Source organism: Balaenoptera borealis (genome assembly GCF_965194805.1).
Source record: "Balaenoptera borealis genome assembly, chromosome: 9".
Classification (NCBI taxonomy): Eukaryota; Metazoa; Chordata; class Mammalia; order Artiodactyla; family Balaenopteridae; genus Balaenoptera; species Balaenoptera borealis.
Window position 1 is genome coordinate 108,716,840 of NC_138873.1, and position 18,231 is coordinate 108,735,070.

Here is an 18,231-nt window from a genome sequence, read left to right on the forward strand (position 1 = left end):
AGGCAAACTGAGTTGTGTGAGTATAAGTTGTCTTACATCTGCCTAGATTCATCATTATCCAATTCTTTTCAATAGGACTCTAAGGTATAATTCTATCCCCTAAGCTAGAGTAGGGTCCAGCTGACAACACATTAAACCAAGGAATTTTGGCCCCAACTCTCTACTCTTTTAATAGGGCTAGAGATTTCTACTTACTTTGCTAGGTTATTGACAAATATTAATAAGGTACTTAAGCCATTCAGAAGAACTAAACAAAAACTAATAGCAGACAACTACCTTTTCCTCCGAGAGAGAAATTTAATGACAAACTATGGAACTTGACTCTATATTAAGGAGAATGGCACAAAGCTTAATTTTTTGCAAACTGAATTATGATTAAATTTTATATACATTGCCTAAAAACTAGTTCTTCAAAGATAGATTCTTTGATAGGAGAGGTGATTCATTAAGCTTTTTGTCTAGTCAGTAGCAACAAAGATTTAAAGAAATACTTGAATTCACAGATCTCATGCTTCTTTTCAGTTTATGATAATATGTTGTTTTCTACCATCATAAGGGACCTCCTCTAGGTGAAGCTTCCTGGTAGCTGAGCAGGAGGCTCTGAGCTGCAACAAAATCAGAAATTCCCCTAACTTTGTGTAGACTAGGCCATGAAGTTCCAGACTTAGTGCTAAGAATGTGGTTAAATATGAGTGGGCAACACTCATCCAAATCACACCAAAGGCAGAGGCAGAATGGTGAAAGGGGAAAGCAGTGGACTTGGAGTTAACAGACTGGCAACTAGTCATTTACTCATGTTTTAAGTCAGCATATCTTTATAGAGCACATTCATGTGCTTCAAGAAAGACAGTATGGAAGACACAAAAATGTTTAGTGTATAGGACAGTATCTAAGCTGAAAAATGTTTTTGAAAATAAATACGACAGCAGTTGAGATGAGAAAGATATATTTCTGGCTAAGGTCATCAACAAGGGGATCATATAACATGGAATACATAAGGAGGGACCTGAAGGCATTTAAGGTTTTCATAAACAGAGATGGGGAGGTTGAAGGATAGAGTTCTGAAGAGAGAAGGTGACAATAACACCAACAAATTGAACCTAGAATAAATGAACAAGTTTCCAGAAACATACAGACTGACAAAACCAGGTCAAGAAGAAACAGATAATTTGAACAAACTGATCACTAGAAGTGAAATAGAATTTGTAATTTAAAACAAATCTTTACAAACAAAAGTCCAGGACCAGATGTCTTCACTGGGGAATTCTACCAAACATACAAAGAAGAACTTATACCTATCCTTCTCAAACTATTCCCAAAAATTGAAGAGGGGGGAACACTCCCAAATTCATTCTATGAGGCCACCATCACCCTGATACCAAAACCAGACAAAGACACTACGAAAAAAGAAAATTACAGGCCAATATCTTTGATGAATATAGATGCAAAAATCCTCAACAAAATAATTAACAAACCAAATCCAACAATACATAAAAAGAATCAGACACCATGATCAAGTTGGAGTCATTCCAGTGTCACAAGGATGGTTCAACATACACAAATCAATCAATGTGATACACTACATTAAGAAAACAAAGGATACAAATCACACGATCATCTCAACAGATGCAGAAAAAGCACTTGACAAAATTCAGCATCCATTCATGATAAAAATGCTCACCAAGCTGGGTATAGAGGGAACATATCTCAACATAATAAAGGCCATTTATGACAAACCACAGCCAACATAATGCTCAACAGTGAAAAGCTGAAAGCCTTCCTGCTAAATTCAGGAGCAAGACAAGGATGTCCACTCTTGCCACTTTTATTCAACATAGTATTGTAAGTCCTAGCCACAGCAATCAAACAAGAAAAAGAAATAAAGTGTATCTAATTTGGAAGGGAAGAGGTAAAACTGTCACTATTTGCAGAGGACATGATACTCTGTATAGAGAACCGTAAAGTCTCTACACAAAACTATTAGAACTAATAAATGAATTCAGCAATGTAGCAGGATACAAGATTAATATACAGAAATCTGTTGTGTTTCTTTACATTAATAATGAAATATCAGAAAGAGAAAAAAATCCTGTTTAAAATTGCATCAAAAGAATAAAATACCTAAGAATAAACTTAATCAAGAAGGTGAAAGATCTATACTCTGAAAACTATGAAACATTGATGAAGGAAATTGAAGATGATACAAAGAAATGGAAAGACATCCCATGCTCTTGGATTGGGAGAATTGATATTGTTAAAATGGCCATAATACCCAAAGCAATCTACATATTTAATGCAATCCCTATCAAAATACCCATCACATTTTACACAGCACTAAAACAAATAATCCTAAAATTTATATGGAACCATTAAAGACACAGAATTGCCAAGTCAGTCTTGAGAAAAAAGAACAAAGTTGGAGATATAACCCTTCCAGACTTCAGACTATACTACAAAGCTACAGTAATCAAAACAGTGTGGTACAGTATCAGCACAAAAACAGACACATAGATCAATGGAACAGAATAGAGAGCCCAGAAATAAACCAATTAATGGTCAATTAATCTATGACAAGGAAAGCAAGAATATACAGTGGAGAAAAGACAGTCTCTTCAACAAGTGGTGCTGGGGAAGCTGGACAGCTACATGTAAATCAGTGAAATTAGAACACACCCTCACACCATACACAAAAATAGACTCAGAATGGCTTAAAGACCTAAATATAAGGCATGATACCATGAAGCTCCTAGAAGAGAACATAGGCAAAACATTCTTTGACATAAATCATAACAGTATTTTCTTAGAACAGTCTCCCAAGGCAAAAGAAATAAAAGCAAAAATAAACAAATGGGACCTAATCAAACTTAAAACCTTTTGTACAGCAAAGGAAACCATCAACAAAACAAAAAGACAACCTACAGAATGGGAAACAACATTGTCAAAGAATGCAAATGACAAGGGATTGATATCCAAAATATACAAACAGTTCATATAACTCAATACAGTATGGAAAAAACAAACAATGCAATTGAAAAATGGGCAGAAGACCTAAATAGGCATTTTTCCAAAGAAGACATACAGATGGCCAATAAGCACATGAAAAGAAGCTCAATATCACTAATTATTCGAGGAAATGCAAATCAAAACTACAATGAGCTATCACTTCACACTGGTCAGAATGGCTACCATCAAAAAGTCTACAAGTAATATATGCTGGAGAGGGTGTGGAGAAAAGGGAACCCTCCTACGCTGTTGGTGGGACTGTAAACTGATGCAACCACTAGGGAAAACAGTATGGAGGTTCCTTTAAAAAACAAAAATAAAACCTACCATATGATCCAGCGATCCCACTCCTGGGTATATATCCAGAAAAAAATGAAAACCCTAATTTGAAAAAACACATGCACCCCAATGTTCCTAGCAGCACTGTTTACAATAGCCAAGACATAGAAGCAACCCAAATGTCCATCAACAGATGACTAGACAAAGAAGATATGGTACATATATACAATGGAATATCACTCAGTCTTTAAAAAAATGAAATTTTGCCATTTGCAGCAACATGGATGGACCTAGAGATTGTCATACTAACTGAAGTTAGCCAGACAGAGACAGACAAATATATATTATATGACATAACTCTTATGTGGAATCTAAAAAATAATACAAATGAAGCTATATACAGAACAGAAACAGACTCAAAGACATAGAAAACAAACTTATGATTACCAAAGGGGAGAAGGAGGAAAGGAGGCACAAATTAGGAGTATGGGATTAACAGATACAAACTACTATACATAAAATACATAAGCAACAAGGATTTACTGTATAGCACAGGGAACTATACCCAATATCTTACAATAACCTATAATGGAATATAATCTGAAAAAAGACTGAATCATCATTACGCTGTACACCTGAAACTAATGCAATATTGCAAATCAATTATACTTCAAAAAAAAAAAAAGATCTCCTCTTAAGATGCTCCTAAATGCTCTGTCCTTATCTCCCCCTCCAATATACTGTCAAAACTCAACCAAAGAGATGCTTTAAGAAGAAGAGAGCATGTTGTTTATCTAGCCCAACTATCTCATAGCTTTCTATCTCACACATGGCAGGAAAGCCAGCATGTTGACAGTGTCGCTCACCTTCACATCATGGTCCCTCTCCAGCCTCAGAGCCTGCTTCTCTCCGTCTCATCCCAGCTACACTGGTCTCCATGCTTTCCTCAAAGACAGCCGACAACACTAACACAGTCCCTTTAATTCACTCTCTCTTTGTGGAATCCTCCTCCCCCAGATAGTATATACCTGCTAATTCCCCCGACTCCTTCATGTTTTTGTTTTTTTTTTTCTCAAGGAGGCTCTCTCTCCAGGCACTCCAACTGTCTTCTTTTTTCTCTACAGCAGTTATGACCACCTGGCATACTATAAATATATTCATTTACTCATCTGTGTCCATCGCCTCTCCCTAGAAGGAATGTAAGCCCCATTGCAGCTTTAATTTCTGCCTATAACTTAGCAGATGTTTAGTAAATAGTTACTGAGTGTTAATAAATGAATACATAGAAATGGATAAGAAATATAATGAAGAAAGTATTGATAGTATTTGTCTTCTTGTTTGATTACAACTTAGAGCAAGCCCCTTCCCCTGTCTGGGCTTTAATTTCTTCATGTATAAACTGAGAGGTTGGAACTACATAGACTTAAGTTCCTATAGCTCTGAAAGCCCATGATTCTATGGACACCATGTTGTAACCAAAGAAACTAACCATACAGAAATTAACGTGAAGAGAAGGAAAAATGTCATTGAATGAATCTCTTGCTTTCTAGTCACCCAGTCTACATAACAAAGATTTCTTTATGATCTTAGTCTGTAAACATTTTAGGAAAAATAGAATACTAATAACAATGATTTTTTTTTTTCATTGCAACAGTCTGGGCACAGCTGAGGCCAATAAAATTTTCGTACATTCAATTTTCCATTAAAAGCAAGTTTGGCCGTCATTTAGTTTTCACTCTGGTTGTCCTTAGCACCTTCCCCCATCATGGCTCCTCCTGTGATAGCAGCTCTATTTTCTGTGCTCTTCTTGTTTTATTGCCACCTAGTGCAAGATCCAGCAGATGTAGCAAGCTAGGTTTTATCTCTGAAAGACTGACAGTCAACGTTCAAAAATAACCTGATCAAATCACACCAAAGTGTTATAAAAAGTATTTTCTATGGATATGTACAGATAACACTACCATTTCTTTCATATTTATTTAATACTTCCAAGTGAAAGAGTATTTGTAAAAAGCACTTGTCAAAAGCAACGTAATAAGCAAACAATAGTTTAGATATTTTGCACAGTAGATATGCATTTCTTAAATCACTGAAAACATAACTTTCCTATAATATTTCTCAAATACCCGAAATAATATTAATCACAACCTCGTAATTTATCTTTTCCGTTATCATTCATGAAACTTTGTACACTGGGAAGTTAGTATGACTTAATTCTGTGGGATAGAGAGAAAGACATAACTTCTCCATCCTGGATTTTGCTGGTTCTTTCTATAATATTTGCTCTCACATTTTCTCTGAATTTAACAAAAATAATATAGAGCAACACAGTTGAAATATAATTTTTAAAAGCATTATATCTGTCTGATTAATCATGTTCTGCCTTGGTTTATTCAGAATATGCATAGGTAAAAAGATAAAGGTTTTTCCTCTTGCACTGTTGGTGGGAATGTAAATTGATACAGTCACTGTGGAGAACAGTATGGAGGTTCCCTAAAAAACTAAAAATAGAATTACCGTATGACCCAGCAATCCCACTACTGGGCATATACCCAGAGAAAAACATAATTCAAAAAGACACATGCACCCCAATGTTCATTGCAGCACTGTTTACAATAGCCAGGACATGGAAGCAACCTAAATGCTAATTGACAGACAAATGGATAAAGAAGATGTGGTACATATATACAATGGAATATTACTCAGCCATAAAAAGGAATGAAGTTGGGTCATTTGTAGAGACATGGATGGACCTAGAGACTGTCATACAGAGTGAAGTAAGTCAGAAAGAGAAAAACAAATATCGTATATTAACACATATATGTGGAATCTAGAAAAATGGTACAGATGAACCAGTTTGCAAGGCAGAAATAGAGACACAGATGTAGAGAACAAATGTATGGACACCAAGGGGGGAAAGCGGGGGTGGTGGTGGTGGGATGAATTGGGAGATTGGGATTGACATGTATACATTAATACGTATAAAATGGATAACTAATAAGAATATGCTGTATAAAAATATAAAATAAAACAATTCAAATGTAAAAAAAAAAGATAAAGGGTTTGAATCATGTATTTGTAAAGCCATATATGCTTTCATCCTCCCTCAAACAAGCCCAAACCCCTAGTGTACATCCCTGAAAAGGTAGAAGGGCTAACTTTGTTTTCTAATGGAGCTGTACCAAATAACTCTCCTGGGCAACCACGTTGCCAGCAAACAATAAAGAACCTGCCATAAAATAACGTTTTTATGGTATACTGCCAAGAAACTGAGCTTTGCCGTGGAATAAATGGCACCAGCCTAAAATACAGGTACAAAGGCAAATAGAAAATATGGAATTTATTGCTTTGAAATCAAGCTATGTATTATAGCAGTACTTTGGGGAAAATATAAATACTCTGAGCCCACTAAATAACCACGAATGATGCGAAGGTGTTTGAGTTGTACAGCATGGGAGCAGCTGTTCTGCAAGTCGTATGTAAACCTCTTGAAATTGGTTTCCTTTTCCAATTTAGAAAAGGGAAAGAGACAAAAGATGGGCTAGATTGGGAGAAATCGCAAACAAGCACAATATAAATGAGTCTCGTAGTGTTAGTGCGCCATCAAATGTTGTTTTCCACTGCATCTTTATTATGCAGTTCCTAGGGTTACCTTTTGACATCTGTTAATACCTTTATAAGGGGTGTTTGCTTTACTAAAGAAAAGCAAGTGCTGATCCTGAAAAAAGTATTTAATTAATGTGGAGTGTCAAAGATTAGAATGAATCTGAGTTCATGAAGAAAAATAGAAAAATACACTGTTACTTGTTGCTTTCATGCTAGCAGCACATTTCATTTTAATCTAAAATTTCTCACAAGTAATACTGAATACTTGCTGTCTCCAAATCAAGAGAAAAGTGCCCTATCAGTATACGTCTTCTACCACTCAGAATACACAGATTCCACTGTTCACCACTCTGTAAGTCTTCCAAGAGACAGTCACCTCAGTAATTGATGGCAACTTGAGATTTCAGCCAAAGTGAGATCATAGGCCACAAAATAAAAACAAAGGCGTAGGGACAACTCGTGGGCATTTGGGTTCGTCTGGGGACTTGTATGAGTACTTGACTATTCTTAGTCTAGAAGAGTAAGGAGCAGTGTCGGAAAACTAATAAAGCTAGAAAAGGGAAGAATTCACAGACATGGGAATTCCCACATGAGAGTTCCTTTTCCTAGAACACTGGACTTTATCTTCTCCTGGGTAACTCTCCTCTCCCCCTAGGATTCCTCTCAAAGGCCACCTCCCACAGGAAACCTCCTTGGACTTCACTCCCATGCCTCCCTGCCCCCATCTGAGTGAGGAGCCTTTTCCCTGTGCCTCCCTCCACTTTCCTGGTCCTTATCATGTTATATTGTCATCGTTTACTTATCTCAACCACTCACCCTGCCAGGAACTGTGACTTGTTTAATTCTGTACACCCAGTATAGAGGCAAAAACTGAAAGCTCACTAGGGACTTCCCTGGCTGTCTGGTGGTTAAGACTCTGCCCTCCCAATGCAGGGGGTACGGGTTTGATCCCTGGCTGGGGAACTAAGATCCCACATGCCTTGCAGTGCAGCCAAAAAGTAAATCAAAAACAAAAACAAAAACAAAAGCTCACTAAATGAATAACAAGTAGGACCAATGTCTGAGAACATGTTTTATACTGCACAGTTTTCCTTCTTTAAAAAAAATTTATTTTATTTGTCCTGCAAAGTAAATTCTGAAAAATCTATGCAAATCACAAATACCTTCCAAAATGAGAATGATGAGATCCTTTATAAGAAAAGATATGTGGTTATTACATACGTTTCTATTTTTCTCAAAGGAAAGTTAGTTGGCATAGACAAAATGAGGTAGATTAGAAATTTTATGCCTAACACTGCTTCTTACAAGCCAAGAAACCTACGTGAAGCCATGTCTTCAACTGAAAAATAGAGATAATCCAATCCGTGTTTGCTCTCTTATGAAATTGTTGGAAGGATAAAGTAAGTTAATGGAAATAAAAGTATTTTTAAAACTTTACATTGGTATATTAGGGGTATTAAGATGCTAAAAAAGCATAAATGGGATTTAATTACATAGAGTTTTCTACTTCTTTGTCTTATACAGGGTAATAATTGAGGAATATGTTTTGGTGACAAGTTTGAGTTTGACATTGTCACAGTCTGTCCTTGGACATAAGTGGGATATTTTTGGACCTATAACCTTGATCTATTTTAGTTATTGTTACCACCGCCAACCACATCATCAAATACGGAACTTTAATGACATGTTAGACTCAAGTCTCTTTTGTGTTTCCTTGTGGTAGAGTCAGAATTCAGCACAAAAGAAAAAAATCGTTCATGCCTTTTAACACGGACAGTGTGCTGACTTTGAAAATCTCCTTGGTGGAACAAAAGTGAAATGTAACACCAGCTGCCGGCACCTTAGTTGCATTCCTGCACACGGCAGAGTAAAATCGAAGATAGCTGGTCCCAACTGGTCTCCACTGTGATGTGAGACTACACTTGGCAGACAACCTACAGTCAGCTGTAACATGATTGGCTAGACTATAATATAACGAAGTAATACTGAGACTTTACTGCTCTGGCCATCAGTCAACTTAATAGCATCCTAGCATGCAGAATTCAGAATTATAATGACTTGAAATGTTTTTCAAGAGCAATGAGTTAGTAAATCCATTATACAAGTACTTGACCGAGATTCATCACAGTGAGGACATACCCTAAGGTCTCCTTCCCTCACCTATGGTCCAGAAGTGACACAGACATGGCAGAGGTTGTGTTTTCTGAAAGCCACCCCAGTGCCATTGCAAAGATCTTGCTGCACAAAATTTCAAGATGGCACAACGATGGTCCCATTGGCTTTCTAACCCAGCCACTTGAGGTGTGATAACTCATTATTTGCAGACATACTTTCTCAAGTGTCCACAAGTCAGAGCAGTAATGTGGCAGTTACAAATTGCTTCCTGTCCATCACAGAATATAGAAATTTCACGCTATCCTTCACACTAACCACACTTCTTCCCTTGAAAATAAGTTATTTGAACAATTCCATTACTGAGATGCCCGATAACCTTTCTTTCTTTGGACGAGTGCACAGGAACCATTCAAACTCATTGTGTCACCTCTGCTACACTCCATGATATGAGTTCTGTGACTACAATTTAACAGCTCTGTACGAGAGACAGAAGTGGGGGGGGAAATCAATAGTTTATTTATTGAGCTCTAAATTCTTTTGTTTTTTCTAACAGATCACTTGCCCTGTAAGATATAGTTTTTAAATTCCCGTAACAATATTATGAAATATCCTTTTAAAGGATAGCTCAGTGAAAGTTTAACGATTCAAAATGATAGAACTATATGGTACTAGTTGACACAATTATTGTGTCATCATATAATTCCTTACCTTTATATTCATGGGTCTCTACAGCAAAATCACGAACAGAGCTCTAAAATCCTTTAGTTTCATAATATGTCATGCGAGACCTACTTCTAAATAAAGAAATATTGTGCCGTCTACATGATTTTCATTCTTGTGGGTCAGATACCATACAGCTTCCTAACCTTGCCTCTCACCTGCCCTCACCAACCCCCCTCACACACACACACTCACATTTTCACATACACATTTCATCCAAAGCAGCCACGCTCCAGATCTTTGAATGTGCCTACTTACTCTCTTACTTCTTTTTCCTTTAATGCTCTTTCTCTCAGCTAGAATATACTTTCTCCTCTTTTTACCAATTCAATTCCTTCCATTTCAAGGTTTCATTGCTTCTGAGAAGCATGGGATTCTTCACTAACTGAATCCACCACTCATCTTAACCTTACTTTGAATATGCTCATTGGTTATTTATAAGCAATATGTACCACACAAGTATGGGTTTCTTTCAAGTTGCCTCAAAGGATTCTGGGTGCTCTAGGTGGGCATGTAGCATCTCCCAAGTAGACCTCAAGCTCCTCAGGATGAGGAACCGTCTACTCAACTTGCTCTGATTCCCCATTCCATCTGGCAAGTGTTCTGCTCAAAAGAGGCACTGAAGGCATTTTGCAAAACTGCTTGAATGACTTTTAAAGATGAATAACTGTCCATTGTTTAAGATATTCGGATGATTTTTAAAGATGTCTGAGGTATTAATTTTCACCAATCTGGGTTTGTTTTAATCTCCCACAGTGTACGGTTGTATACTTACCGGAACAGAAACTTGAGGATTATCCACAAGTTTTCCCAGCACAGCAAAGCCATCGACATCGATTTGGCCTCTTGGCTTTATAGGTAAGGACTCGATCCTGTTGCAGTCAACAAAAAGAGTCGCACTGCTCCTTTCCACGCCAATCATGATCTTATGCCACTGGGAATCAAACAAGGAGGGCAAATTCAAAAAGGTCACAGTTTGGAGACTTCCGTCCAGTCCCTTGTATGAAAATGCAACAGATTTTGTTTGGCCATTAATCTTCATGCCAACTTGCTCCTTCCCCGAGGAATCTTGAATCTGCCAAATGCTCCAGTTCTTTTCAAGTGTGCTTCCAGTCATCCGAAAAGTGGTTAGAAAGGAGTATTCTTCAGGCAGCCCACTGGGATATAATTGCCTGAGTAAAATTTTAAGACAGTAAATATAAACCTTGTTTTCTGTACCCAAGCATATTACCATAATTCCTAATTATGCTGTTTTAGATTCTAGACCTACAGAAAGGCTCCAGTGTGAAAAACCATGTACAAGTTGTTCTTTCATGACTGTTCATAAAGACCTTCACTGAAGTTCATTCGTGTACATTAATGTTTCATCTTAAAATACACATTAAAAAAAACCCTCCCTCATAGCTAAGGAGTGTTCCCAAATGTCACATAATCCCAACAGTATTACTATTTATGCTACCTAAAGAGCTGCTATTCAGCAATTCCACCTCAAAAAACACATTCCGCCAAAACCACATTCTTGCAAAGTTCTGGGCAACATTCTTCCACAAATGAGAGAAGAGATCATTTGGAATCCAAATCAGCTCTACCAGTTTAGAACACCCTTTAATTAAAGCGGGTTCTTGAAATTTTATTTTAACGTAATATGTTAGGATTTTTTGTTATTTCCATAATTGCTTGGATTTTCCCCTCCCCAAGTATAACCTAGACTCATAAGTATTTTGAGAATCGGTCACTTGCAGACATGAGAAGCCCCTTCACGCTGAGCGTGTCTGTCTTTTCCAAGGACTTCAGAGTGTGTTAAAGTAGCAGCTGGTTGCTTGTCACTGGACATGTGACAAGGGAAAGGTGACCAGTTATTAATTCTCTACTCCAACCCAGTTGTTCCCCAATCTGCGAGTTAAATCTGTATCATGGCAACTTCCTTTACTGCTCTAAATGGCTGCATAAGACTTCATTGTCCCTCCTGCATCCCCCATCTCTGTGGAGGTAGCCATCTGGAGCTGCACCAGCTACCTGGGTCTTCTGTTGAAGCCAAGAGGCTAAAAGCTGAAGACCGAACTTTAAAAAATCAGGACATAGTAAATGTAAACATCACCGTTACATCTTTACCTTCAAGGGCTTGAAGGTTGTTTCCTTCTACCTTCCTCCTTATAAGCATAGAAAAATTCCTAAGCAAAGGAGAAATCCTAGGAAAACTAGATGTCAATTAATTTTGTTTGAACAGTTATGGACCAGGATCCAAAGTCCCAAATAACCTTCCTTCAGGTCAGACTCCTGTTTTATAGCCCTCTTCTTGTGTAAAGAAGAAAAGGCAAGAAGAAATAGCTAAGTGGATACTGGTTTAATTTGTTACAAACTAATATGAATAACATAAAAATTCATTGTATTAGCATATGCACTGTGCCCGTTACATTAAAATATATTGTTGGGGTCGAAAAGTTCTAAACCAAAAATTTCCTCAGCCCCAAATGTTTAGCTGTCATAGTTAGCTGTCAACTATGTCAACAAATGTCATTGCTTTGTTAGTTTTATAAAAATAACAAAAATGTGAAAGCTTCATCTGAATATTCTTTTATCATCCAAGTACTTCTTTAGTCATTATTTTCTAATATGACTTTAGTTCTTATTTATAACACTGGGTGAATTCAATTTTCAGTTCATATTTTTAACTGATTGCTGGTGATGTTTATTATTCTTATTGCAAAGCTTTCAATTTGCTAAATATATTTTATGTCTGTCAAGTGTACAGGAGGTTTAAATATGTACATTTTAGAAGATTCAGTTTGGAACTAAAGAAGAAAAGAACGTATGCAAGAACTATTTACTATCCTATTTTCCCAGAAAAAGGATGTCTAGCATATCTATTTTGATATTTGTTTTTAATATAGATTCTATTTGTCATATTTCCTTTGACTTTAGATTTCTCAGATTACACCTATTCCAGAAGTTCTTCTAAAGAAGAAACTAAGGTTCACTAATGACAGTATAAGACGTTGCCTACTTTAAATTAATATTGATATGTTAGTATTGATAATACTAGATCCATACACAATCCTTAAAATATTCATGCCCTTTGATCCAATACTTTTCATTTTGGAAACTTAAGAAAGTAATCACAAAATGGTGAAACAGCTTTATTTACAAAACATGTATTGCATCATTTGTAATAACAAAAAATTGGAAATAATGTAAATGTTCAACAAAATAGTAATTGTAAACAGTGAAAAAAAAGATATTGCCTACTGTGTAATTGTAAAACCTTATGGAAGTTTATACATCTCATTTAACCAACCTTGATTAATTTGGAGCTAGGAGATAACTTAAAAGTTTTATTCAATGGTGAAATTTGGCAAGTGTCCATTTGAATTATAAATATTTTGATTATTCTTTCCAATCAATGACCTGAATTTAACTAGATACTTAAAGAGTTTTAGGGGGAGCCCAAGATAGTTATTGCTGAGGTGTGAGTTTTTCCAAGAAGGAAGATAATCCTAATATTTTATCTTCTCTTCCTTAAAGCATTAATTTTCTAGGCTTTTAAAAACCTATCTGTGTAAAAAATAATAATAATAAAAAATTTTAAAAATAAAAATCTTATCTGTGTCACCTATATATTTGTTTAAAGATGTACTGAGCAAGGCTGCAGAATTTCATCAGTCTCTAGGAAAAACAAGTCTAGGTGTTTTGATCCTAGAAGTCACAGTAACTTCTCATGACTCCTTTGCAAAGACATTATGAGGTTAACAGAGGGATCTCTCCCAATTTGTGCTTCATCCAATCTCTCCTGCTAAGTGAACAAGTGATTATGTTGAAGGTAGGATATGACAAAACGTCTTCATTTACTTCTGACTTGGTCATGTAATGCCAAAAACTTTTTTAAAATGGTAGGTGGTTGAGGTTGTTGGAAGAATAATTCATGATAAACATGTGGGGAAGCCAAGAGCACCCATCTCTCTTTCTCCATATATATGAGTATAATATGTGTTTGTGTGTCTATACAAATGTCATCAGGATTATCATGCTATTAATCTTTCGAACTAGGTTAATGCAGTAAGAGGGAAGAGGAGAATGGTAAGAGGAAAAACATGGTGAGAAGAGAAAATTCCTTTTAGTGTTCAAATTAATAAAATATATATGTGTGTCTGTTTATTTGTGTACACCTAAGGCCATTTAAAAGTCCTCATAAGTTTATAGAACAGTCAGTCCCATTTTCTTTTTTGAACAACTGAGATTCTTTTCTGGCAACTATGCTCTACACATCGATAAGTAAACTTGACAGGATACATAATTTAAAAGAAGCTGAATCTATAAATGATTTATTTCATTACGTTACAATCTGTACAGAATACCTTAAAAGGAGAACCATAGGGTTTGAATAAAAGATAAGAAATCTTTGAACCTTGGAACATTTGTTTATGACCTTAACCCAAAGAAAAGCTAAGGATTGTTACTGCAAACAGACACAATATATTTGAAGTACAAGTTGAGATTGTGGCACTCTTATGCCTAAAAAAAAGAATATAAAGCACCAAAATTATGTGGCTCCTAATATTTTTTAAAAATTGAAAACATAAATAAGGATGAATCGTGACTCTATCACATTAGCTCCATATGCCATACTGTCCCTCCCAGAAAGATCCTGCTAATAGTTTCTTTCACTCCTTCGGAGCCTATATTCTCCTGCACAGATTCCCTTAAAAACCAAGACAGTCTACTGCATGCATGGTTTGAGAGCAGTTCTGGTCCCTGCCTTTCTTGAGTGAATAGGACTTGGAGGGCAGCTCGAAAAGAAAGAATCCACTAAGATGAAAACACCCCCATCTACACTTCTCTCTTCTAGTGCTCTCCACCACTTACAATAAACATTTCACAAATACCCATGTACCAGGCTCTATTCGTCATCTCCATGTATTAACATTTTCTCTTCAGGGCAAACCAATGGCATCATTATTATTATTCCTAATTTTAAACTGAGGGAACAGAATCAAAGACAGTCTAAGCAGCTTGCCCAAAGGACTCCACCTATCTCAGCCCTCTGGCTCTCCTCCTTCCTTTTTTATTTCTTTCTGCTACTCTCTTCTTCTATTCCTTCCTCCTTCTTTCTTCATATCTTAATAAGCCTTGCCAGTAAAACAAGAGCCTTTAGTCTTTGTGGGAGCAAGGAGTCAAGGAGACAGAAAATACGGGACATTGGTAAAAATGTCCTGTGACATTTTTACCTGTGAAAACTATTTCGTGATCACTCTAGGCACTTAGAGAAAAACAACAACGAAGATGAGCAGGAGGTAGGAAGACTTCATGGCCTCAAGTTTATCAACCTCTGAACTTAGAGATAATGACAGTCCAGATTGTACCTTAAATTATAGAGAAGAAAGGTCAACCTTGAGGGTCTTGTGTCATGTTTAATTATTTTACTGAAGAAAGAAAAACCAAAGTATTCTAAAGCTTATTTAAGAACACATCTAGCACATGAAAAGAAAATATAAGAAAAAAGTCAATGGCTGCTATCATGCCTTTAATCTTTCCAAATGTGACTGGTTTCCAGGGTCAGTATGGGATAGTGGTTAGAAGCACAGCTTCGGAAATGATTCTGCCTGGGTTTCAATCCTCCCAGCACCTCCTAACCCTGTGGCCTTATGCAGGTAACAAACTTTCTGGCCTCAGTTTTCTCCTCCATGAAATGTGGATAATAATGTCCCCACCACAAAATTGTAGTGAAGATGTTAATTAGTAAATCTATAAAAAGAGCTTATACAGTACACTATTTTGTTTTATAAAATATAGTATGTTCAAAACATGAGTTTCTATCTGCAATCTGGCACTATATCAGAATATTCTAATTTTAACAACATTTTCATTACTATAAACATTTAGAATTTCATGATATCCTTTTACTGCTCTTATAAATCATTATTTACCTTTACATCTTAATTTCTATCAAAGCCCTAATTTTCTCATTCATATACCAAAGGAATCTTAATTACATTTTTTACAGTGCCCTAAAACATTCAATCATCATCATCATCATCACATTTAAGGTTTTTAGGCGATATAAAACTGAAAACCCTGAAGCTCATTCCTAGCAGTGGCATGATTCAAAACTTACACATGCACTAAACCACCTCAGTTATAATAATTTAAAGAAGAAAAGGCTTAGTTCCAGAGAAGGAGATGCAGGATTTTTAAAGTATTATCTCTACCATTGTTTCTGTTATCATTATTCTAGTTTTGCTTTTGTTTGGTCCCTGCCAGGAGCCAAGCACTAGATGTGTGGATCTATTTCAGCACCAGGATGCTTGAACAGCGCCATCGTGAGCCTTCTATCCACTTAGCGGTTTCTAGTTAAATTTATGGGGAGCTGCAAGAGCGAGGAGATATGGGGATATATGTATATGTATACGTATAGCTGATTCACTTTGTTTTAAAGCAGAAACTAACACACCATTCTAAAGCAATTATACTCCAATAAAGATGTTAAAAAAAATTTATGCTTAACCTCTGGCACTTTTCACAGAGGGTCCTTTCAGGCAAAACCAGACACATTTTAGAAAAACAGAGAGCAAAGTAATAAGAACATGTCCTGAATCAATGTATAATAGTCTCAGTGATCCTTTTTTCCTGGAATGGAAAGTAAATTACACACTGAAAACATGAAGAGCATTCACATATTCAGGTACTAAAGGTTGGTAGGTAAATAAATTCCTTCATCTTTAAATAAAATCATGATCCAAGAAACACTGAGCAGGAGAAGACTCTCAACACTGATTAGATTTTCATTTTTTAAGTTGCGCTTAGGCATATAATTAGATCAAGTATTTTTTTTTACATTACCTGGTTGGAATCCTGAAGTCTACCTGATCTCCCAGTTTGTAAGCTACTTGTAATGCAGTTGATCCCACTACCCTCTGGATAGCTCTTCTGGATGCTGCTTTGTCTATCTGGAACTGAGAAATCAAGTCAAACCCTACAGAAAGATAACACAAAATAAAAGTCTAAAATTAGATTGGTTTCATTCCTTTCCACTACCTTCCCAAATAAAAGATGTATCAGGTAGGTTTATAGAAAACATGCATTGCCAATAGGATACACTGATACTCACCTGGTAAATCATCTTGTCCAATCCTGATCTTTGGACAGAGTTCATTTTCACCATTAGAATTTGAATTAACAGGGAACCCTGCAAAAGAGATAACATGTCATCCTACCTCAACCCCTACAGGGATCACGGGGATATATCAATAATAATGAGCTGAGCAACGGTTTAAAGTACAAAGTTATACTAAACATACTAAACTATGCTGTATTTGCTTACAAGTAGTGTATTTGGCTTTAACTCTATGACTCTATGATTATAATTTATTCATCTTCAACCCATCCTGGAAGTGAGGCAAGGCACAAAGTTGCTTTAATAATTTGTGTTGGGAAAATGTTCCCTTTGGGGAAGTTCAGAATTTGTTCTTTTTGGAACCAGAGTTGCATGATGTTCTGAATGGCACAGTGTCAGAAAACTGTTTGGAAAACTTCTGGTGGTTTGGGCTAGAAGATATTCCTTTAACACCACAAATTTTAGAAATCCTAAGAGAATTCAGAGCCAGTTCAATGGGACTTCTGAAAAGTGAAGTTCTTAAGAATCTTTGTCAAGTTGAGAAAGGAGATGATGATGTCTTAGGATTCATTAACCCTAAACAAAATATAGAGGATGCACTTAATTTCATAAATTTATTCTAAGAGATCAAATAAGCATCCCAACTAGACTATTACCAGCATCTTAGAATAAGGAAGAGTAACAAGAAGAAAAGAATTGTGAGAATTAAACCCTCAATCACAAGAAGGATGAGAAATCCTAGAATGAAATTGGGTGCTCCTTACACAAGTGAAAGGTTGTAGTGGTGGGGACAGTCTTTTCAACAACACAGAAGGCTTGTAACTCTCCAACCCCGGTGCCCTGCTGAGCCTCACCTGGTGACAGACACGTCCTAGACTTCAGAAAAAGCATTTTCCAGTTACACAGCTTTGGCCTGGCCATTTCAGTCCGTCAAACGTACTCTTTATATGTTCCCTGACCCCAGATTATTGGCTGCCATCCATCTATCCATCCATCATTACCAATCACCATCTGAGCCAGGTAGGCGCTGGGCAAGGCACTGGAGCACACAGATTAGATTTCCTGCCCAGCTGCAATCACAGCCAGGACTTTTCCATATGCAACACTGAGCACGGAAAACAAGCTATAGAGCACACCCACGGCCAAGGCAGGGGTGAAGAAGGAGGGTGTGAAGGGCCCTGGATGCCTCACTCAGCCACAGCCCTGCTTGATCCTTTCCAGAACGAGGAACATTTTGAAATCTAGAAACTGTGGTCCTTACTTGGGCGACGCTTGACAGTTGCGGATGCCCAAGGTCCCACAAAGCTGCATACAAAGAAGAGAGCTGGGATTTTCCTGAAGAGGAGAGAAGAAAAATGACTCAAACAGGAGTCCCTCCACGTGGGGACTACTTCACTATT

The 18,231-nt window shown here is 36.7% G+C and overlaps 1 protein-coding gene across 1 annotated transcript in view; it reads right to left on the bottom strand.

Annotated features, from left to right (window-relative positions):
• Positions 1 to 18,231, bottom strand: part of COL9A1 (collagen type IX alpha 1 chain) — a 95,470-nt gene that overhangs the window by 65,444 nt on the left and 11,795 nt on the right. The window contains exons 2-5 of the mRNA XM_082405062.1: positions 18,093 to 18,166; positions 16,826 to 16,903; positions 16,558 to 16,690; positions 10,499 to 10,895 (exon numbers count right to left, since the gene is read on the bottom strand). Of these exons, the coding sequence (XP_082261188.1) occupies positions 10,499 to 10,895; positions 16,558 to 16,690; positions 16,826 to 16,903; positions 18,093 to 18,166 (682 nt within the window). The remainder of the gene's footprint in view (positions 1 to 10,498; positions 10,896 to 16,557; positions 16,691 to 16,825; positions 16,904 to 18,092; positions 18,167 to 18,231) is intronic.